At 41.0% G+C, this 24,988-nt stretch overlaps 1 protein-coding gene across 1 annotated transcript in view; it reads left to right on the forward strand.

Annotated features, from left to right (window-relative positions):
* The window catches only part of LOC121283407 (serine/threonine-protein kinase BRSK2-like), a 1,000,681-nt gene that overhangs the window by 822,311 nt on the left and 153,382 nt on the right, over nucleotides 1-24,988 (forward strand). Inside the window, exon 7 of the mRNA XM_041197961.1 lies at nucleotides 18,516-18,584. Coding sequence (XP_041053895.1) covers nucleotides 18,516-18,584 — 69 coding nt within the window. The remainder of the gene's footprint in view (nucleotides 1-18,515; nucleotides 18,585-24,988) is intronic.

Here is a 24,988-nt window from a genome sequence, read left to right on the forward strand (position 1 = left end):
TCAGTTCATGGAAACAGCAGTCCAGCTCTCCACATCATTTAAAGGCCCCCCATAAACCGTGCCCCTCACCCCACCCTACCCATCCCATGCTTGCTCAGATCTCCCAGGCCAGCTCAGGCCTCCCCCCCATAACCTCTCAGATTCACCTTATACCCCCTCAGATCTCACATTGCACCACATTCCCCTCTGTGGCCCCCCAGATCTCTATGCCACCCACATGCTACTCACCCATCATCTACTCTGGTGCCATGCAAAGCAATGGGAATTATTTTAAATGCAGGTGAAAAGAATTAAAACTGTGAGAATCTAGTAAAACTATCATTCAAATACACTGCCATTGATACTGCAAAGAAACTATTCTTCATAGAAACAATGTCAATCCATTAGGTGACCATTAAGTTGAGTGCAGCCATGTACTCTGAAACCTTATCAAAAGCAGAGTATGCTATTATAACCTCATAAAACTGTCAGTCATTCCCCTAAGCAGTTACATCAATAGACCTATAGTCTTTGGAACTCAGCCAAGCATTCATAATGACCACAGCTATCATAATATTAACTTCCAACTCCAAAGCCTGAAACTGACCTTTCAAAAGCAGGAGGATTTTTTTTCATAGCCAGAGCTGTCTGTGCATTTAAACACCAGTGCAAAGCATGACAAGGAGCGTTTACCAACACATCGTTCTACATTTTTGAAAGCATTAGGGTAATTTCTCCAATGGAAAAAGCTCTGTAATGCATGTCAAAACTTACACAATGGTGGTCAATGTAATGCTTAACTTACTCTTGTATGACAGAGCCCAAGATAAATCACTGTTTTAAAAACAAATATACGTTACAACACAACATCTAATAGTGACATCTGAAGGTGTGAAAGCATTTTACACTTACCCTTCAGAATGTTGCCAACTCCTCAACAGGCTTCCCACTGTGATCACAAACTCTCCAAGGAGTGCATTTTCTCAGGGCTTACAAAACCCACACCAGTACATAAACATAGCATGTGGAAGAATATGCAATTTTCCTGTGGTGCTCAAAATGAGAACCCTGAGCACAGAAGATGTACCTGTGCATTTTGCACCCAAGGGCTTCCTGACCAATGAAAAGACCACTAGAAAATAGCATGGGGTCGAGAAAGCAGAAGAAAATTGATTTTTCAGTAAAAGCAAACTGAGTTCAGCACTTTGTGACCTGTTTCACACCTCCATTGGGAGATGAAAATCTGACCCCTAATGTCCAGTTCATCAGCCTAACTAATGGCCCTTAAAGGAACTGCTGAAGAATGCCCACAAAGTAAAACAAGCTTCTTAATAGATTCATTACTGTGAAGATATGAGGAGCAGGTGTGCTTCTTCTGCCTCAATAAAAGCCAGCCTAAATAATGGCCCTTAAAGGAACTGCTGAAGAATGCCCACAAAGTAAAAGAAGCTTCTTAATAGATTCATTACTGTGAAGATATGAGGAGCAGGTGTGCTTCTTCTGTCTCAATAAAAGCCAGCCAGGGCTCGCCCCCACTGACCTCTGTACTGCTTCACCACCCCCACCCCAACTCAAGGATTTGCCTGCAGGCCAGCTGGATATTGGAGCTGTCTGAAACTTCCATGACCCTGGTGCCTGTTTCATGCAGATAAGGGCCAAAGCCCAATTTTAAATGAGCCTTAGGTCAACATCAGTGGTTCCTGCCAGGTGGATAGGGTTAAAATCACCTCCAGAGTAAACAAAACAGAGAAGAAGCAGCGAGTGAGCAAAACAAGAAAATAATATGATGAGTGAGTAAGCACACTCCAAAACAGCATAGATAATGACCATTCAGAAAGCCATAACCCAGATAATTCTAGTTATAAATGCAAGCATATACTGGAAGCAGTATCAGGACTATTTATTACTCCCATACGTAGATGCATGTGCACTTTTCAGAATCTATAGAAGATATCAATGAAATACAGGAAAATGTTTGATTTGATTATGAAACAGTGTATCTTTGGCATGCAATAAACATTAATACATTTACAAATTAAAAACAGATCATTTCTGTCATCACCATTGTTTCTTATAGGCATTTTCATTACCTCATAACAGATTTGTTGTGTTTCTTCCCTTAAACACACAAAGCCAGACCAAAACAACTAAATAAAGCTGTACATTTTTTCATTGCTGAGTAGTTTATCATACAATGAAGCCTAGTATTAGATGACACTGGAATTTAATACCAATGACTGCTTTACATGGTCCCAAAATATTGTAGTTGAAGTTACTCAATCTGAAAAACCTTTCCAACAGAAATCATAGAAAAGCTTGTAACTCTTTCGAGTACAAACCTGTTTCCATCTGTTTCAGATGAAGTTACATTGTTTCCCATTGTGAGATTTAAACTCTTGATAATCTTTTAAATGAAAACCAAATCAACAAAATTGGGATAAATCAGGCACAGCCCCTAATTCAGGTCAGCTGTAAAACCAAGAACAAAGTTTAAAGGAAACTTACAAACTTTAAATCAAAATGTGATTAAAGGGGTCAACAAAACACCCCAGTCCCCGCGGTGCCCACCGAGCACGGAAGGCCTCGAGAGTGCCAGCAGACACCGCGTGCTCCTTCTCCAGGGACATCCGGCAGCGAACGTAGCCACGGAAGAGGGACAAACAATCGGGCGGGACTCCCCCGTCGATCGCCCGCTGCCTGGACCTGTTAATGGCCAACTTGGCCAGGCCCAGGAGCAGGTTCACGAGGAGGTCCTCCTCCTTCCCGACCCTCTTCCGCACCGGGTGCCCATAGATCAGGAGCGTGGGACTGAAGTGCAAACAAAACATCAATAAAAGGTTTTTCAAATAACTAAAAAGGGAGTGCAGCCTACAACACCCTACATATACATGGTCCACGGACTCCACAAGACTGCAAAAAGGGCACGTGTCCTGAGAGTCCGTGAACCTATGCATCCTCTTATTATAAGGGACTGCTGCATGCAACACCCTCCAACCCAGGTCCCCGATAGAAAGTGGGAGGACACCTCCGTAGAGGGCCTCCCATCGGGGGCCTCCGCCGCCGGACGGCAACAAGGCACGCCAGGGCGTGTCCGGTCGACGGACTAGGGCGAGAAAATGGAAGGTGTGCAGCAGCAGTCCGTACAAAAAGCCCCTCTTTGCCGTGCCAAAAGGCACAGAGGGCATGTCCCCGAGGCGGCTCATATTGTGGGGCACCAGCACCCGAGGGAGGGTTCGGGGCTTGGGGCCAATGTGGAATTCCGTCCGAACAGGGGAATGCTCAGACGGAAGACCACCGCGCACCTGGGCTGCCTCAAGACCCAAAATAACGTCGGGTCCGAGCACGACCGTTCTCAGGTCTTGGATGGCATCGGCTGCGACCTGGACGCTCACAGACGCGCGTCGCGCCAACTCCTGCGGGAGCATCCAGCCCAGTCCTCCGCCACCCAGCACGTCCCCGATCCTGGTCACCCCTGCGGCCACAGCCCTCCTCTCCGCCAACCACTGAAAAGGACGGAGGGGCGGATTCCTGAGCAGCGGCTCTCTGACGATAGCCGCTACTCCTGACGGGGGAGAGCTGCGTCGCGAGGCGACCACTTTCCAGACTTTGATCAGGTCCTGGTAAAAGACGGGCAACGCCTGCAAGGAGCCACCGAGGCCCAGCTGTTCTATAAACAGGAGCTGCACGTCATAATTCAGGCCGTGCACCTGACGGAAGAAATACGTCATCAGGGCACACCATCTAGGAGGAGGCTCGACGTAGAGGTATCGCTGCAGGGTCTGAAGGCGGAAAGTCGCCACCTGTGTGCGTAGGCACACTAGCGCCTGACCACCCTCCCTAAGCGGGAGACTCAGAACCTCGGCAGCGACCCAGTGCAATCTTTTGTCCCAGAAGAAGTCGACTAACAATCTCTGGATTCTTGTGACAAAGTCCGGGGGAGGGGTCAAAGTGACCAGCCGATACCACAACATGGCGGCGATCAGCTGGTTTATGACCAGAACTCGACCTCGGTAAGATAGCACTCGGAGCAGTCCTGTCCAGCGCCGCAGGCGAGCGGTGACTTTCGTCTCCAGTTCCTGCCAGTTTGCCGGCCAGGATTCCTCAGCGGGGCAGAGATGGACCCCCAGGTAGAGGAGGCTGGTCCTGCTCCAGGTGAAAGGCCTGAGCTCCTCGGGTAGGGGATCCATCTGCCACTGACCGACCAGGAGTCCAGAACATTTACCCCAGTTGATCCTGGCAGAAGAAGCGGCAGAGTAGACCTCCTGGCACTCGCGCATCCTCCGCAGGTCAGCCGGGAAAACATGTTTCCATCTGTTTCAGATGAAGTTATATTGTTTCATAGTCTGCCATTGTGAGATTTGAACTCTTGATACTCTTTTGAGTAAACCTGTTTCCATCTGTTTCAGATGAAGTTACATTGTTTCATAGTTTGCCATTGTGAGATTTGAACTCTTGATCTTGGGGTTACAAACCCAGTACCATAACCACTTGGCTATTTAGGCCAAGCCTAGAAGAGCTTGTATTTATTCAATGCTATCACATCCTATAAATAGCCCAATTATTTAAGCTAATTATGTACTAATTTATAGCCCACCCACACTAGGGTTATCTGTACCTTGCTCGTCCTGCTTTCTACCCTTAATTAGCACATTCCTTTAGATAATATCACCACCTTCAACACCTCTGTCCTTTTGTCTATGACATCTTTTGGTTATCTCCACCTATCACTGGGTCTCTATCCAGCTTTTCATGCCCCCCCCCCCACAACTAAACCAGCTTATATTTCACCTCTCTTCTATTTTTCCTTAGTTCTGTTGAAGGGTCATTCGGACTTGAAACGTTAACTGTGCTCCTATCCGCAGATGCTGCCAGACCTGCTGAGTTTGAACAGGCAGATATGGCTCTAGTGTAATTCTTTATTGAAAATGCATCTCTAATAATGCAGCAGACCCTTAATACTGCGCTGAAATGCCAGCCTAGAGTTCTTAGGTTTTAATTCAGTCTTAAGATATGGGGATCGCTGGCAAAATCAACAGTTATTCTCTATCCCTAGTTAGCCTTGTGAAGGTGGAGGTATGCTTTCATCTTGAACCATTGCAGTCCTTATGGTTGAGGTACTCCCACAATGTTGTTAAGTAGGGGTTTTCAAGTTTTCAATCCAGCAACAATGAATGGATGACGATATGTCTAAGTCAAAATGGTGTGGAAATTTGGAGGTAATGGTGTTTCTACATACCTGTTGATTTTGTCTTTCTGGGTGGTCGAAATTTTGGAGGTGCTATCAATGAATCTTGATGGCATACTGTAGTACATCCTGTGCATAGCACATAGTAGCATCAGGGTGCACCACTGATGAAGGGACTGGAGCATATGCTGGTGGATGAGGTACCGATCAAGCAGACTGCTTTGCCCTGGATGGTGTTGTTCCTAACTTTTTGCCTTGTAGAGGTTTTGAGGAGTTAACAAGTGAACCACTTGACTCAGAATACCGAATCTTTCAATAGCCCAGTGGCCACAACATTTATGTGTCTGGTCTAGTTTAGTTCCTGAAGAAGGATGATATCCTGGAGCATTATGCAGTCAAATCTGTTGTAGGGCTTGAATTGACAATCATTGGTCTCAGCAGGAAAAGTACAGAAGCAAAAATGCTACCACTGAGCCAACCTGACAACTTTAATATCCTGAGGTTGTGATAAGTGCTATATAAATGCAATTTGCATCTATCTAGCTGTCGATCTTGAACACTGAGGCAGTGCTACACTGTCAGAGACATCTGCCTCTACCCTCTTGGTTAAACACAAAAGGTCCTGTTAAACTATTCTTTTGACATTTTTTGGACATTTTGTGTCCTGGCCAGCATTTATCGATAAACCAACACAACTCATAACACCTGGGGCTGGATTTTATGGCCCACGGTGGGCATGTTTTTGGTGGAGGGCACATAAAATATGTCTGATGGCTAGCTCATCACCTTCCTGAGCACCCCCCGACCTGGTTCCCATAATACAGAGGGTGGGTGGTGGGGGAAATGGGTAAGGCATCCACTAGCCCATCTGCCTTTAGGCCTATTGAGGCCCTTAAGTAGCCAATCATTGCTCACTTAAGGTGCTCAATCCGTCTCCACTGCCATGAAACATTGGGCGGTGGAAGGTGGGTGAGAGTGGGAAGGCATTTTTTGAACGAGTTTGTTGAAAATGCAGGGAAAAAAGGGGGAGTACCTCATTTGAGGGGCACCCCCCACCGAGATATTATCCTCCACCCTGGATTGTGACTCCTCGCATGGCCTCCAAAACCAACTCCTCGTCACAGCACCCCCCCGCCAAGATTTCCCAATCACTCCCCATCCAAAACCCCAGAGTTACGTTTCTCTGCTCTCTGGTGGCCATGTCCTCATCATCCAGGGGTATTACTGCAGTCCCAGCAGCACCCGCGACTGAGTTCTGGCACTGCCGGGACTGCTAGAGATTGGTCAGCCATACTCGAGGGCAGGACTTTCTCCCACTGCGGGGTGGAAGCCTGACCCTCAGCTCGGTTAGGCTGCCCAGAGCTTGCTATCGCTGCAGGGTGACCTTTTTTAAAGTTGCTCCCATTGTGAGGGTTGCGGGGGGGGGGCGGGGAGAGGGCGGGGGGCCCGGTGGGGGTGACAAGCAATATGCCTCTCCTGTAAAATCCAGCCCCTGATCATTGTTATTTATTTATGGCTGCCATATTTCACTATATTGTAACATTGTGTACACTTCAGAACTACGTCATCAACTATATAAAGGCTTTTGTAATTTTTTTAAAATTGAATTTTGCAATGCAAGAGCAATTGTGCATAGTTAAACAATTTCTGGAACACAATGATATTAAGATAGTTTTGTATATTGAAAATTCAGATACTCCAGCCAAATTTTATTAAGTGTTATAAATGTTGGTTCCTCATCATCATCCTAATTGCTATTGTGATTGTTGGTTTCCAGGCTGGTTTTAGGATAAAATTCAGGGCCTAAAGTTCCCTCTGTATTTCTGGCTAGATACACCCATAATCTGTGCATAAACATTCTGTGGCTGAAATGGGGGCAATATTTTCAGCATTTAAGTGAGTTTCACACCTAACTACAATATGCCCAAGTCTCCTCAATTTTTCATGCCTGTCCATCAAACCCTCTGTTCAAAGAATTTAGCATCCACAAAGCTGGTTATGCCCCCAATTCTTAAATAGGGGTATCCTCTAATCATATTTGCTCGGAGATTGGGGGGAGTGAGTGGTTTCTCAACAGTGAGAGCAGCTTTTCACACATAGTAGGAAACAATACATTTTTCTGGTCTTTTAATTGCAATTTTTGAGCCTGTTAAGCAAATTATCATCATGGAGACCTGCTCTGTATTTTCTGTTTCTTTTAATGAAGTTTAAGACATCAGTATAAGGCACATTCAAAATTGAAATGCAGGTTCTTAAACATGCTGTGCCCGATGTGCATGAATGATTGATTGTTAAATGAGTTGAAACTTAAATTTTAAGGCTCAGTGAAGTAATATACTGGTGTGAGTTTGGCATTCCCTTGGGTCCAGAATATTTATGCTGATATATGTCTACTTTAAATTCAGACATCATCTAATGAGATAGGGAGGATATTTGATTGTAACTTAACATTGGCAAAATGAATGCAACATTGGGCTCATCTTTGGACTTAGCTTCCAGGTTGTGTCCAAGGAGGAAATTCCAAGCCCAGATGCTGTATGGATTTTATTACACATGTTTTATAGTAAATACAATTTCCAATCTGGCTGTTGCCCACAGTTGATTAAGGAAAACATTACAGTACTAGAAAGAGAGAATGCCTTGAGGGGTCAAAGACGGAAGCTATTTGGTTGTGGTTTAAGTAACATTAAAGAAACTATTATGCAAATTGCTGTATTTTATAGGGAGGAGATGGAGGAGCAGTTTTGCAAGGAAATTACTGCGAGGTGTGAGAACTATAGAATAGTGATAATAGGAGACTTTCAATTACCCCAGTATTGAATGCGACAATGATTATGTCAAAGACAGAAAAGGGTGGAATTCCTAAGGTGTGCTCAGGAAATTCTCCTGACGAGTAGTGCATCATTCCCAACAAGAAAAATACTGCAGATGCTGGAAATCTGAAATAAAAACAGAAATGCTGGAAATACTCAGTAGGTCTGTGATGAGAGAAACAGAATCAACTTTTCAGGCCTCTGACTTTCCGTCAGAAGAAAGGAGGCTTTGCTGGATCTTGCCCTGGGCGAGGGGATGAAGTGATCAATTGAAGAATGTCATATTGGGGGAGTACCTCGGGAGTGGCGATTATAATATGATAAAGTTTAGATTGGTTACGGATAAGGAGAAATCTCAAATAAAAATACTTAGCTCGAGGAAGGCCAATTTCAGCAAATTAAAAAGACACCTGGCCATGGTAAATAGGAGTCAAAAACTGGCAGGCAGAAATAAGGGAGCAATGGATGACCTTTAAGAGGAGATGATTCAGGTACTGTCTGGGTACATTCGCACAAATAATGCAAGGGGGACTCAGACTGAACATAAAAGGCATAAAGGAGAAGTAAAAAGTGAAGTGGGGGGGACAAAGAGACAGAACAAGGATAAATTTGCAGCCAACATATAAGGAAATCCAAAGATTTGTTATAAGCATATTAACAGTAAACCAGTGTTCACCAAGGGAAAGGACTTTACCAAAACTATTGTAACAATTAAGAGATTGTCAAGAGACTGGATGAAGTAAAGTAAAGGGATGAGAGTCACCAGTTCAGAATGGGATAAATCATATGTTGCTAAGGGCCTTAAATGTAGAAATTGTGTATAGACACTGGATGATCTTCCAAACCTCCTTAGATACATGAGTGGTGCCAGTAGACAGGAGGATTGCAAATGGGTACACTCTTGTTCAAAAAATGGAATTAGGAAAATACAAAAGAAAAAAAATGCAGGGATGTAGAGAAAGAGTGCTGGGGAGTAGGACGAGCTGGATTGTTCTTCGAAGAGCTGGTGCAATCTATGGGTGGATTGTCCTTCTTCTATCTGTAGTATTCTCTGATTCTATGATATATCTGCCACTTTTAAGATTGTTTCTTATTTATTCCAGGCTTATTCTAATCTGTGTCCAGAAGGTTCAGCTGTTTCAACATTCCCAGATAAATGGACATGGGGTTATGCATCCTCTATTCAGTTCTCCAACTGGTAGTTGAATCATTTTCTTCCTCAGCTGCAGAGAGTGTTAGGAATTGAAATGAAGGATGAAACTATTAGAAACATTAGATAGCAGATCAAAAAAATATGGCCTAGGTGTTGAAATTATCATATGCAAGGATCAAAAAGGAACATTTAAGAAACCTATCTCTGGCTCCAGGTTTATTGGGTTTGGGCAAATTTTGATGTTTTGAGTTGTGATGGGATTTTTTAAAGTTTGGATTATATTTTTCCACCAGCATTACAAGTGTAAACCATTTCCTTTACAAACTAAGGAATTGTTGCAATTTAAGGCACTGCCTAAAGTGTTTCCAGAAAGGGGAAAATCATTGTAGAAAACATTTTCATAAGTGCAAAATGTTTATGCGAGTAAGAATTTAAATATCATGCATTGCAAAAATCTCTACATAAATGGAATGAAGAAGTGAAAGAAAAGCTCCCTTTGAGGTCATATGAAGAAGAAAATCATTCATAGTAAACAGAGGAGTTACATTCTCTGAACATTTACCCTTTATTGTTACAATGTAGAGCTGGAGAAAATATATGGCATTGTTCAATACTTCTTAACAGCTAGAATTTGCTACATTAACTTGGTGCCATATTGGCGTTCCTTTTAATGCTGTTTGCTATGTTTTGAATTTTTAAGACTAGATAATCATTTTGGGTTCCTTGCCATTATTCATTCCCATGAACAGATATTGCACCTGCATAGTATTAACCAATATGTGCTTTTACTTACCCAATATTTAGGTAAATTTAGCAAGACACAGGGTTCAAAGAGAATCTCACTACTGTGCTTGACTTGCCGTAAATATATTGCATGTGAATTTCTCTCAAAGGGCAGGAGGAACATGATGCTGGGGTGGAAATAGGACATTAAGTGTAGGCATTTTCAAATTTAATTTTTAAATTTTTTTCTTTTATCTCTCTATAAATCTCACCTTTCTTTTTCTCTTTATTTCTCTTTCTGTTCCCAATTTATACCCTAATTCCCCTGCTTATCCTTCTGTTTATTTCGCAATCCTTAAATCTCATTGGTTAAACAGTTTCACTATTGGTCCTTTCATTCAGCAAGATTTCAGATGTCCTGTTGCCCTCGCCATACTGCTATCAGCTCGGGCATTCAGTAAATTACAGGGCTAAAATAAATTAAACTGAAGAATGCAGATAAATGTCCAACTATCCAGGTTTGTCACAAGGTGTCTTGCTCAGAAAATTTCAGTCTCATTATGTTATATTTTTGTTACCTGATACATGTTCTAGGTTTCTATTACCCTTTCTACTCTAAATATTTTGGGGTTTTCAGACTATTCTTGTTGGCGTGTGCTAGGTCTCTATACCCTCAACAGTGATCCCCTGATAGCTAGTTAACTCTGATTGGGTGCTTGGGTTGATGAATAGAGAACTTTTTTTTTAGATTACTTCAGCTTCTGGCTTTATCCCACTCCCAGCCCGAGTCTTAACATGTCTTTAAAAGTCAGCAGTGTAATATTACATTAGATTTTGTTTGGCGCTTTACTGGACAAACAAATTTGTTAAGCATCAATGAAACAAGCAAATAGTGACAGTAACACACTGAAATAAAAACTGAAAATACTCAGCAGGTCAAGCAGCATTTGTAGAGCAAGGAAAGAGTTAATGTTTCAGGTCTTTGATGAAAGGTCACAGGCCTGAAACATTATAAATGATTCTCTTTCCATACATGCTGCCTAACCATTTCTTTATTTTTTTCATGGGATGTGGGTGTTGCTGCCAAGGCCTGCATTTGTTGCCCATTCCTAATTGCCCTGGAGCTGAATGACTTGATAGGCTATTTCAGAGGGCAATTAAGAGTCAGCCATATTGCTGTGGATCGGGAGTCATATGCTGGTCAGGTAAGGATGGCAGATTTCCTTCCCTAAAGGACATTAGTGAACAGACTGGTTTTTACAACAATTGGTGATAGTTTCATAGTCACCATTACTGAGACTAGCTTTCAATTACAGATTTATTAATTGAATTTAAATTCTACCAACTGCCTTGGTGGGATTCGAACCTGTGTCCCCAGAGTATTAGCCTAGAGCTCTGGATTATTAGTCCAGTGATATTACCACTATGTCACCATCTCCCCTGAACCTAACCTGCTGAGTATTTCCAGCATTTTCTGTTTTTATTTCAGATTTCCAGCATCTGCAGTATTCTGATTTTCAATATATTCACAAGCCATTGTTCTCTTAATGCAATTGAAAATGATGGTGATGAGTTGTATATTCTAATTAATGTTTATATTTAGTTCTTTAATAGCTTGTGAATATATTGAAAATCTCTTTTCGTCTTGCACTCATCAGGACACTTGCAAGAATACTCTAACACGAGTGGTATTCACCACTAACAGTTTGCTGCTGTCAAGCCAAAAAGAAATTCTGCCTATCACACAAATGGATGATGTGGTAAATGAATTTCAGTGCCAGTGTGATGCTAGGTACGAAGGCCACATGTCCCAAAGACTGGTGGATCGTATCAAACAGCATGTCCCTTCCACTGTCCGCTTGCAAAACTCAAAACACAGTGTCCAACATTAGATTTGATTCCACCATTGGACAACATTTGCTAAATAATTCTCAAGGTGCTAAGAATTACGCTGATGACCAATTTAAGATTGTTAGTTGGACTTGCAATGTGGTGCATTTGCATGTACTGGAAGCTACATGTATTAATGCACAGGGCCCTGTTCTTTGCAGACAGAAAGAACATGTGTGTACACTGTGCGTGTTTCAGCTAAACAAAATAAGTGACAGTCATTTGCTAGTTCATTCCTCAGGGCAATACTTTGACCAGTCAGGGTCAAGCTATCTGGCTTAAACTTAAACAATGCTTGACATTTAACTGTCAGTCACCATCAGTGGTGCATTCTCCATGGCAACACCACTGGCCAACCAATCAGCACTCTCTTCACATACAGTAGAAATTATTGTTTTCCCCTTATATTGGTATTCTTGCGAGTGTCCTGATGAGTGCATAATGAAAAGCTTAGACATGCCTCTTTTTCTCAGCAATACTCAAGTTCTGTACCACCAAACAACTATTTCTTCTCTTTGCTTTTTCTCACTCAGTGCACAAGTCTCAACTTTAGCTGACACTTTTTAGAAATTTCAGATAGATTTATTTGAAAACTATTGGTCATATCTTGCCTTATTGAAAGACTCAGATAATCTTCATGATTTGAAAAGGGCAGGGTGATAAATCCATTAGAAACAGTAACTGGAACAAAGCAGAATTTAAACGTCTATCTGTCAATTTTTTAAAAAATGAATCAGATATACAGATGAATAAATCACATAACATGTTTGTATTTCAATTGAATGGGTTGGTTCCTCATTCAAGAAATTGCTAAGCAACAATTGATTAATTGTCACAATAAAGTGTTGGTTTAAGCTGGAACATGATTTGTGTGTGAACCTGTTTGTCACCTGTTACTTACTGTTACTGAAATCGATGCCAGCTTAAATCTTTGATGCAAAAGCTTCCTTTTTTCACAATATAGATGCACAATAATGCTTTTGACATAACAGGCAACGATTTTTTTTTTCCCTGAAACCATATTTAAAATATCTACCTGCAATAACCAGTGTTGGTCCTGCAGTTGCTGTAACTCAGGAAAATGGAATAAAATATAAATGTACAGTGGACTATGGACACAAGTGCTCCATTTTTGTCACAACTTATTTTGGATGGTGCTGTAATTGTCACTTGATGTGTGCAACTTAGTTTAATAAGAAATGTCTGGAAACTTGTAGGTACATATATATATACATTATCTTCATAATCATACTTGCATCAAAGTGTATGACACCATCTGAATGCTCAATAATAGGAAGAACGTCCATAGTTAAGGCTCTGAATCTTTTACATGGTTTCAGTAGTCTGAGATGATTAAACTTCATTATAATGATCCCGTGCAGATTTTCAATGTTGTTGTCCTAGGGCAGACGGAGATTTTTTTCAAACATATCAATTGCTGAAAAAATAGATATGTGTCGAAGCTATTCATCTTGTAGTTGTCAGGATAGAATCACAAGAATACCAAATTTCAAAGGGAATAACAATTTATGCTGCATGAGGAGAGGATGCTAATTGTCAAGTAGACTCTGATTGGTTGAGGCATTACCATGAGGAATGCACCAGGGAACAGTTGTCCTCCAAGCTTTTGTTTAGTTGAAAAATATGCAACGTCTTGACATGTTCTTTCTGTTTGCAAAGGACAAGACTGTTCCTATGAGTATATGTAGCTTCTAGCAGGAGTAAGTGTAAAAAAAGTATAAGTGAGCTACATTGTGACCCTGACTGATAGCCTGAAATTGGTGGTTAGTATAATTCTTGGCACAATCGGGATTGTTTAGTAAGTGTTGTCCAATCGAGGAATCATATCTAATGTTGGACATTATGTTCTGAGTTTTGCAAGTACGAACTGATTGAGTACAATCAGTACTCTGCCTGTTGCAAACAGCTGAAGGGACATGTTGTTCTACTGGTCATTGGAACATATAGCCTACATACCCGGTATCACACTGGCATTGAAATTCATATACACATTACCTATTTGTTTGGTAGGCAGAATGTTTTTTTGGTTTGACAGCAATATCTTGTTAGTGGAGAATGCCACTCGTGTTGCAACTGCACAGTAGCAGTGTGATACGGCCAGCTTCAAAGGTTATCGGGGTTAGATGGGAATGTGGAAATTGAAACACAAGAAGATCAGCCATGATCTTATTGAATGACACAGCAGATTTGAGGGGCTGAATGGTCTACTCCTGTTCCTATTTCTCCTGTTCTTATGTTCATCTGTTGCTCAAATTTTTGAGATACTTTACCTTTCCAGAGTAATTTGAGGTAGACTGGGAACTTTTCAGGACTGAAAGTGGCAGCCTAATGCCCATTCATGAGTTTATGCGACATATAGATATTATTCAGCAGGACGGGTAAGATGTCTCAAAAAGTTTCTTTCTTTGTATATCATTTTTATGATTATTTAATATGATCACTTTCACTAACACCAACGTTTTAGTGTTAGATTTTTAAAAACTTAATTCAAACTGCTAAAATGAGATTTGAATTCTCATTCTTTATTAATGCAAGACTCCAGTAATGTAACCACAATACTACTAAATCCGCCATTCAGTAAATGCCCCATTTACAACTCTACTGTTTAGTACAGTACAGTTCATTATCCCACTATGTTGCTGAAGATTGGATGGCTAATCTTTTATTAGAGATTGAATTTAGAATTAACAAGGGGAAAGATGTTCATAATGAGGATTATATTAACTCGGAAATCTTACAACGAGTCTTACCCCACATAGCGTGTGCTGATCAACTATCATTTAAGGCAAGATAGAAATGAACAGAACAGTAATTTAGCACTAATAGTGAATAATGGTGATGGGCTATAAAATTCTAATAAAGTATGTGAACTAAAGGAACATTTAGTGTCAAAGGAAGATATTTTTCAGTTTGTGTAAAAAGCTCACCTGACCTTAGTTTCAAAAAGAAATACTTCAGGAATGCTTCACAAGGATGCTCTAATTCATTAGATAGTGGGTTCAAGAGAAAATAATTGATTCTCAGCATCTTACACACAATTAGCGACCATACTGAAAACTTCAACCATATTCAATAAGACAATAAAACAGCAATACAGATTTTTGTCATGTGAATCCCCTGAATATAAAGAACTGTGTATATCAGTATGTTGAGGATTCCAAATTGTCAGTATGCATTTTTTCCCTTGTCTTTGGATTTTATAAAAGAAAAAAAAGTATAACAATTAAGTCTAAATAATTCACATCACATTGACTATGGTGTTTGATTCAAAGTAATGATTGAAGCTTCAAGTCAGAAAGTATTAGTTTGAGAAACCTAAATGAATTGAAAAGAATAGCTCAGAGGATAATGTAAATTGAGAAACAGAAACAGCCTAGCTCAGGTTTCAGAAGCCTACACATCATTGAAGGAATGGAAAACTGAGGCTGGAGAGGCATTCCCTAGTTATGAGCTCTTGGTGAGTTTCTTTTTCACCTGGGTTAGGGGAAACATAATACTGATTGTCCATTCCTAGTTGTCCTAGTCACTGGAGACTGGAATCATATGTAGGCCAGACCAGGTGAGGATGGTGGGCTCCATTCCCTGAATTAGTTTGGTTTTTTAAGACAATTCAATAGCTATCGAGGCTGTTGTCCTGGCGCCAACCAACGGATTACCAGAATTAATTAATTCACTTCCATAAATGCCATGCTAGGGCTGTGAACCGATAATCACTGAGTTGCTAGTTCATTACTACAACCACTAGGCTACTATACCCATTTTAGATTGAATTAAAGTGAGTTATGTTTTGCCATGTAATTTAAACTTTTCACTAGGTGAGTCATATCATGGTGAATAATTGGCATCACTATCCTTGTAAGTATTCCTGTTTAATATATCAGTATGGCTTTGGAAGGCACATAGGAATTAGATACTGCCATCAGTTGAAATGTACAGACAGGATTAGACCATCCAGCTGCACCACCGTTTTATTAGATCATAGTTGATCTGTACCTCAGCTCTATTTAGTCACCTTTTCTCCATAATCCCATTATCTTCATAACTTCCCGATCCCAATCTTTGAACTTTTAATTGACTTAGCACCCATATTTTTTTGGGGGGTGTGGGGAAGAGTGCCAGATTTCTGGTACCCTTTATTTGGAAAGAGTACTTCCTGATTTTACTCCTGAGGTTTAGCTCTAATTTTAAGAGGATGCCCTCTTGTTCTGGATGCAGCTACCCCGCTCCCCCCCACCCCAATTTCCACCACCAGGCACCCCACCCCCCTCCAGCCAGAGCAGATAGTGACCAGGATTTTCCAGCCCCATCATGATGGAACCTGCCACAGGAGATTAGGCAGCCCAGCCAAAAATCCATTGACTTCCAGCAGGACCGGACAATCCCAGCGACGAGCTGGGCCGGAATATCCCATCCAGTGTCTCTATCAACCCTATTGAATATCTACCATTTAAACGCTTCAATTAAATCATCATCACAACCTTTTAAACCCAAAGGAATACAAACCAAGTTAATGTAACTTTTCCTCATAGTTTAACCCTTTAAGCTCAAATATCAGCCTGGTGAATGTGCACTATACACCTTCAGCATATCTTTCCTGAAGTTCAGTGCCCAAAACTGAACTCCATAGTACTCGACTAGCTTTTAATGATTTGTATTCATGACACTTCAATCTCTTAACTCCTCCGCAATTTCTAATCTAGGTGAAGTTATCCGTTGTCGACCCGGGATGGTAAAGATGAAAAATAACAATACAGGACTCTTCTGTAGTTCTGTTGTTATTATGAATGTATAGTCTGAGTCTATTCAGATAACATTCCAATTGTCTTTCTCAGGTCCAAAGTAGATGATGACACACTTTCCCCACACTGAACCCCAGTATTATGCATATTTACTTAGTCTGTCTCTGCCCTTTTGTAGTTTCCTGTTCCCATCTACAAAACTTACAATGTCTACAAATTTAGTATCATCTGAAAACTTGGATTTTCAACTCTTTATTCCTTCATTCATTGATCTATATGGCAAAAAATTGAAGGTTAAGTATAGATCTGGGGGAACACATTTGACAAAACCCACCAGTTGGCAGTGACTGAAGTAAGTGCACCTGCTTACCTTCCAGTAATCTTCTCATATGCCATTCTCAAATTCTACAGTGCCTAGGCCTGGGACACAATATTTTGTTGCTGACTATTCATTGGTATTTCTATTATGACCTAAATGATTTAACTTAATAGCACTTTGGCAGGAAGAATAGAGGAGCTGAATATTATTTAAGTGGAGAAAGACTGCAGAAAACTGTAGCAGAATGGGATTTGGAGGTCCTCGTGCATGAATCACAAAAAGCTAGCATACAAGTTCAGCAGGTAATAGGGAAGACAAATAGAATGTTGGTCTTTATTTCAAATGGAATGCAGTATAAAGTAAGGAAGTCTTGCTAAAACTATACAAGGCACTAGTTAGACCACACCTAGAATACTGTGAACGGTTTTGGTCCCCTTATCTAAGGAAAGATATACTAGTATTGGAGGCAGTCCCGAAAATGTTCACTAGGTTGATCCCAGTATGGAGGGATTTTCTTATGAGGAGAGGTTGAGTAGGTTGGGCCTGTTTAGAAGAATGAGAGGCGACTGAAAGTTATAAGATTCTTAGGGGGCTTGACAGGGTGGATGCTGAGAGGCTGTTTCCCCTTCAGGGAGAGTCTAGGACCAGAGGGCATAATCTCAGAGTAAGAGGTCACCCATTTAAAACAGAGATGAAGAGGAATTTCTTCTTTCAGAGGGGTGGTGAATTCTTTACCGCAGAGGGCTGTAGAAGCTGGGTCGTTATGTATAATCAAGGCTGAGATAGATAGATTTTTAATCAGTAAGGGAATCATGGGCTATGGGGAAATGCCAGGAAAGTGAAGTTGAAGATCTTCAGATCAGCCATGATCTCATTGAATGGCGGAGCAGACTCAATGGACTAAATGGCCTACCTCTGCTCCTACATATTACGGTTTTATGTTCTTTCAATGGCAAATCTTTTTTTATTCATTCATGGGATGTGAGCATTGCTGGCTAGGCCAGCATTTATTGCCGAGCCCTAATTGCCCTCGAGAAGGTAATGGTGAGCTGCCTTCTTGAACTGCTGCAGCCCATGTGGTGTAGGTGCACCCACAGTGCTGATACGGAGGGAGTTCCAAGATTTTGACCCAGCAACAGTGAAGGAACAGCGATGTGTTTCCAAATCAGGATGGTGAGTGGCTTGGAGGGGAACTTCCAGGTGGAGGTGTTCCCATCTATCTGCTGCCCTTGTCCTTCTAGATGGTAGTGGCCGTGGGTTTGGAAGGTGCTGTCTAAGGAGCCTTGGTGAGTTCCTGCAGTGCATCTTGTAGGTGGTATACACTGCTACTATTATGCATTGGTGGTAGAGGGAGTGTATGTTTGTGGATAAAATTGCTGGGATTCACAATGAGTCTCTGCCAGGAAGACTCCTCTTACAAGCTGCACTTGTGTGAATCTTGGACAGTAAAAAAAGTACCTGAATGGGCTTCTAAATGCAGCAATTTACTCTGCCAAAGGACCATTACAAACTTTTCTTTTGGTGACTTTGTCACAGAAGGCAGGATGTCCAGTATTTCCCACAGCGAGACAGATCAATGTGCATATGAGATGACAGTGCAGATTTGAAGATGGTATTGTAGTGGTGTTTTATTTTAATCAGTAATCTGAGTCCTGAACAAAAGTTTTCTAATTGAAAAATGTTTTCAACATAGGGAGAAAAGTATGATGGTCGGAAAGCAGATGTCTGGAGCTGTGGTGTCATCCTTTTTGCACTGTTGGTGGTAAGTCATTTGAGTATTTTCCTTCAGTCTGGTAAATATTGAATGAGCTTTTGATGTACTGAGATCTATTATAAGAGGATTAGTGTTTTGTATTTTTCACTTAATGTAATTTCAATCTAATTGCAGCCACTTCTTTTAGAATTAATGATAATTTTATGCAGTACATTTGTAAAAGTTATTCTGTTGTGAAGATGTGCTGCTGTGCTGAAAAGCAATAGTGAGTTCAGTACCCAGGAGGTTTCATTTGACAGTATTATCACTTGTCTCCATATCAGACAATCTGCATGTGTACAGATGCTGATGGATCTATTTGGCTTCCGGTAATCTTCAGCAATACAGTGAGATCATGTTGTGCCTTTCAGGGGAACTACCTAAACTGTAAATTTCAGGTGTTGTGTTTTAAGGCTGTTAGTTTATTTGTACCCATGATTGTTGTAGGGTGTTGGTTACAGTTCAGTAGGTCTGAAGAAGTCTTCGTGTTCATACGTTGGTTAACTGTAATACTTTTAGAACTACTTACAAATATACAGTAAAGAATACAAGCTAGCAGCTGTCTCCAACCTTGCTGATACATATAGCTCTGTCCAACACTAGACTGACCCCTGGGTGCAGGTCATGTGCTTTCTTACATCACTGTGTGGGTGGTACTGTACTCAGCCCCACATTAACCCTATGTGTGCCAGAACCTTTTCCTGCAATGATTACATATTTAACATGGGCACAAATTTAGAACAATTACAGAAAAATTAAAATGGCTACAGAAATGATTATAGATTTAACAAGTTGAGAAGAGGAGAAAAGAAAATGATTAAAAAAAAACAAAAGCTGTGATGTTACTTTACCTCCAGCAAGTAAATACTTTACCAATATCTAGATCAACTATGCTGTTAACTCTGGTAATACAATCATCTGAAGTGGCTGGCTCCTGTGGTTGTTGATTATACTCCTGTTGATCAGTCAGGCTCTTTCTTTGTTTGAGATGTCCTACCAACGATTAGCAGGAAATTCTTTGGAGACCTGTACTGCAGCCTAATAATGTGTTGAAGCTTTTATACTCTTTTACAGGGGATGGGGTTCATTTACTATCTGGACGAGCCATACCGTCCTATGAAGCTTCTTTTGAAACACCATACCGTATTATGTTATTTTACTTGAACCATAATTTGAATCTTCCCAGAAAGCTGTCTATCTTTCTTTTGCTTTCTCCAGTTAATTTAATTATCTGAAGCCCCTCATAGTTAATTGTCCAAGAAAAGATGTTTGTATTTGCTGGAACACTGTGTGCTTCATCTTATCTCAGTTCAAGGCCTAGTCTTCATTAACTAAAGCACTAGTGTGTCTTGTTTGCTGAACTATCTCTGTTTCCCTTGATAATATTTGTTTTGAGTTTCTCAGCTGGGTAAGTTCAGCAAGTTTAATTTTAAAAGGCAGACAAACAAATATCTCTTCATCAGCACTTTCATAGTTTCCCAAAGTATGCTGGATTGAATGGCAAGCTTAAAATGATGTCAAAAGGCTTTTTTTTGTCCTACATGTACAACCAAGTTGTTTTAACATTGCAATTGTTAACTATCATATGAAAATGTGGAAGGTTTGAAATAATGGGGGGATAATATTCCTTTGACATTTTTAGCATTGACAATCCTTAACTTCAACAATAACATTATTTATATAAGCCAGAATCTTCAGGTCGGCGAGCAGGGGCGGGCCCACTTGCCGACACATAAAATGATGCGCAGTGACATCAGGCGTGCATCTCAATGTCACCACGTGTCATTCAGATCTTCAATTCAGCGGGCACGCACCAGAGTCAGCTGTGCGCCCAATGAACTGTCAAAGGCCTATTAAGGCCATTTAAATATTAATTAAAACAATTAACAGAGCTGACCATCCAACCTTAAGATTGGCGGGCAGGCAAAGAGCCCAGGCGGCCTTCGCATTTATCATGAAACCTCACCCATGGGCGGGATGAGGGTTTGTGAATGTTTTTAAACTTTAATAAAAAATTGTCACACTGTCACATGAGGGGACATGTCTCAAATTTTTTTCTTTAGTTTGATTTTGAAAAATTTGAATAATCTCCCTGAGGCACAGGGAGGGCTCAGCACTTCCGGGGGCCCGTCACGCTGGGCGGGCCTTAATTGGCCCATAAAATGATGGTGCCTAGCCAATCGCTGCCCACACCCACTCCTGCTTAGCCCCCCACAGTGGAGAGAAAATTTTCCCTGTAGAATCTTTATCATAAAAAATAACCGCAAGGTACTTCACAGGAGCAAAATAAAACATAATATGACACCAAGCCACACAAGGAGGTAATGGGCCAAATGACCAAAAGCTTGGTTAGAGAGGTGGATTTTAAGGAGTGTCTTTAAGGAGGGTTGCAAGGTAGACAGGCAGAAAAGTATAGGAAGAGAATTCTAGAGCTTTATTTCTAGGTGACTGAAAGCTCGGCCACCAACGATGGAGCAATTAAAACCTGGTTGCTCAAGAGGCCAGAATTAGATGAGTGCAGATTTCCTGGAGAGTTATGGGGATGGAGGAGATTACAGAGATAGGGAAGGGCTGAGGCCATGGAGAGCTTTGAAAACAACGGTGAGATTTGTGAATTAAGCTGTTTCTTGATCGGAAGCCAATATTGATCATGAGCACAGGGGTGAGAGGTGAATGAAACTTGGTGCAAGTTAGATATCGGCAGCCATGTTTTGGGTGACCTCAGCTTTATGGAGATTAGAACGTGAGAGACCAGCCAGGAGCATATTGGACTAGTTAAGTCTAGAAGTAACAAAGGTATGATTGAGGGTTTCAGCAGCAGATGAGCTGAGATTGCAAACAATCTAGTTCAGTCCCAGACAGTTTCCAGGGAGAAGAATAGTGGCTAGGGAATGAAATTTTCACAGCGGGAGCCAAAAACAATGGCTTTTGCCTTCTCAAAATACAACTGCAAGAAATTTCTGTCCATCCAGTACTGGATATCAGATAAGCTGCCTGATAATTATCTAACGGTAGAAGGTTTGAAAGAGGTGCTGGTGAGGTAGAGCTGGGTGTCATCATCGTACATGTGAAAACTAATGCTGTGCCTTCGGATGATGTAGCCAAGAGGCAATACGTAGATGAATATCAATAATTGTTTATAAGTTCCTAACATTTTAAATACTTGTTTCCTCTTTTGAATTTCCCATAATGTATCTTGTCAGTATAAACTGCTTTGTGGCATTATGTGATATTCACCAGTCATAATACCATTTCTTCATTGGTCATAAATCAGTTCTCATTAATCATGGTTAAATATCAAATAAATCAAGGTTGGTATCAAAATTTAGATTTCTTTTGCGCAATCGTAGTTTTGAGATGTTATTAAGAATTTTCAAATCTCTTTAGAACCTGCTACATTAAAGAAAAAGTTACTATCCAATATGGCATGTTCCAAAGTTGAAAAAATACCATACAGCACTGTCTCTCAGGCCCCAGATTTGCTTCTCTGCCAGTCAGCTATTCAGTTTCCTTTGGATGTTGTCAACAATAGAAGACCAGTTTCTGATATTCACCACCCTTTGTGAAATGCAGTTAAATCTAAGCTGCCTGTTCAGTTTCCACCTTCTTTCCTTGAATCTTTGTCTCCTTATACATTTGATAATGATGTCAAGTATGACATTGGGATTCAAGTTACCCATGATCCCTAAGAGTTTGAATATCTGCTGCAGGAATTTTTTTTAGATATTTTAAACAGAAGGCTCATTTCCTGAACTTGGAGGACCTCAAAAACCTAAATATAGATGAATGACTTGTTTTTGAGTCTGATTTTGTAATCTTGCAAAGAAAGTAAAATATGTGACAACTGTTTTATTTTCCTATAATTGCCATTGTTAAGACTGAACTACAGAAAAATTGTGTTGATGTTTCCATTCGCATTTAGAACCATGGTGAACCTAATTATATTAAAATTATTATACATCACAAGAACATAAGATTTGACATTTCAAAACAGCCATTTTTCTTTCATCATTATTTAATGTGGGTCCTGATCTCTGCTTCTGTGCTTTTGACATTAATTACATGGGGTTGTCCTTTGATCAGAAAGCTTTTATTTAGAGCCAACGTTAATCATGGCCTTGGGATCAATTCTGTTGCACACTGAAACATGCATTTGATGCTGAGTCTTAAACACTGGAGATACCTTAAAAATGCAGAGGGCTTTGTTATAATTTCTCAATGTAAAAAAGGACCCTATGGAGTTACATTCATTTTGAGAAATTAATCCAAATCTCCATTGAAAACATTCAAGAAATAATTGATTTCTTAAATTTATTTTCTTTAAATTCCCATGCATTAAGTTGGGAGATTTCTTGACAGTGGATAATGTATAGCTAATTTTTGGTCTAATAGCACCCTGATTTTGCTACATTTTTCTTTGTAAAACCTAGCTTGACTAATGTTATATTTAGTTCTGGTTAGTGCAAATACTATGGATTTCATGGGGCAGGGGGTATATTGCTCACCCGGCTCCCTCATTGCAAGAATTGGCAGGCAGACAGCACACCTAAAGAAGCCCACCTCGCAGCCATAATGCATTGCCGGCAGGCTAATCAAGCAGAGCGTGGGGCTTCTGCCCCTCGGTGGGAGGCAGTTTAACCCTCGCGAGCTGCTGGCCAATCTGATTGGCCATGAGCTCTAGAAGTCCCCGCAACATCAGAACTCAGCGGTGTGCGCTGCTGAGACTGCAAGCAGGCCCTCAAGGGACAGCAATGGCATTCAGGGTGAGGTAATTCCTGAGCTTATAGGGCTGGGAGGGATCAAGTAAAGTAGGGAAGGGGCAAGGGGTGTTGGGAGGGTGAGCTTTGGAGGCTAGGCAAGGAGTAAAAAGGGAGAGGGTATCATTGGGGATGGGGCTGCCCCCGATGCACACAGGGCACCCCCCCAAAGGAAGTACCCCTCTTCCTACCTGCCTTTTAAGCAGTTTGCTTAAAAGAATGGCCTGCCCACTCCCTTCCCCCTGCCAATGCCAACCATATGTGCAGGCAGTGTATTATCCAGCTCAATTGATCCTTAATTATTTATTTAAAAATGATGGACAGGCTGCCAATTTTGGGGGACAGCTCAGGGGTGGGTGGGAAGGTGGTGGGCTTGCCACCCCTTGTATTTTAAGTGCCCCCCTTGCCAAAAACATGCCAGGGGGCACCACAAAATCCAGCCCTATATTTTACTTTGATCTGCTTAACTAGAGAATTCCCTCTTTGCTTTGAAACATTATTATTTTTTATTATGCCAACTACATGAAAGGCCAAGGAAACCATCAGAATTGAGCAGGTTATTTGAAAAGATGAGATCAATCAGGAGTTGCTGAGCTCAAGTTGTACAAGTCTGTCACTTTTAGAAGGAAAGAAAGTTGGTAAGAGTTTGGGAGTTCTACGATTTTGTGGTCTTGGGAACAACTAAATTAAATTAAAAGACTGTGGCAAAGCAAAAATTAGGCCAACAAACAGCTTGAATTCTTTCCTACATGAAGGTGCAGGAACAGTACAAGAGAACTAGAAGATCATATGAAATAAGAGCAGGAGTAGGCCATTTACCTTCGAGCCCACTCCGCCATTCAATAAGTTCATGGCTGGATCTTCTACTTCGATGGTATTTTCCTGTCCTATCCCCGTATCCCAGGATGTTTTTAATGCCTATCAATCTCAGTCTTGACCATGCTCAATGACTGAACCTCCACAGCCCTCTAGGGAAAGAAATTCCAAAGGTTCACCACCCTCTGAGTGCAGAAATTCCTCTTCATCTCATTCCAAATGGCCTGCCCCTTATTCTGTGTCCCCTGGTTCTAGAACACCCCCCCGTCCCCCCACCCCCAGCCAAGGGAAACATCCTTTCTGCATTTACCCTGTTGAGCCCTGTAAGAATTTTATGGGCAGAATTTTACACTTGTTGGGCGGGCACACACCTAACCCGAAAAAGTGTAAAACGACACGCGATGATGGTGGGCAAGCATCCCGAAGTCACCATGCACTTGCGCGATATTTCGGTCAGCAGGCCTGCGTCTCCACGGATGGGATGAGGTTTCCAACAGCAAATTAAGTTTAAATAAAAATGCTTAAATTTCATTCATAACATATCCCTGCTCATGTGACAGAGTCACACGAGACCACATGTTTTTAACATTTTTAAAATCTTTTTCTTTTTTATTTTCAAAAATCTTCATCTCTCTGAGATGTGCTGATCATCGCAGCATCTGTCAAAAGCTGCTGAAGAGAATAAGAAGATTTTTGGAGACATTTTCTTGTATTGAAGAGTTTATTTATTGCACAAGTTGGTATTGTATTAATAGTTTTACATGGTGTCTTACTTTTAAAAGAATTTGAGTTTATTAGCTTTAGATTGAACGTAATGTTCTTATTTTTTATTGCCTTTGG

Source organism: Carcharodon carcharias, chromosome 10 (assembly GCF_017639515.1).
Source record: "Carcharodon carcharias isolate sCarCar2 chromosome 10, sCarCar2.pri, whole genome shotgun sequence".
Lineage (NCBI taxonomy): Eukaryota > Metazoa > Chordata > Chondrichthyes > Lamniformes > Lamnidae > Carcharodon > Carcharodon carcharias.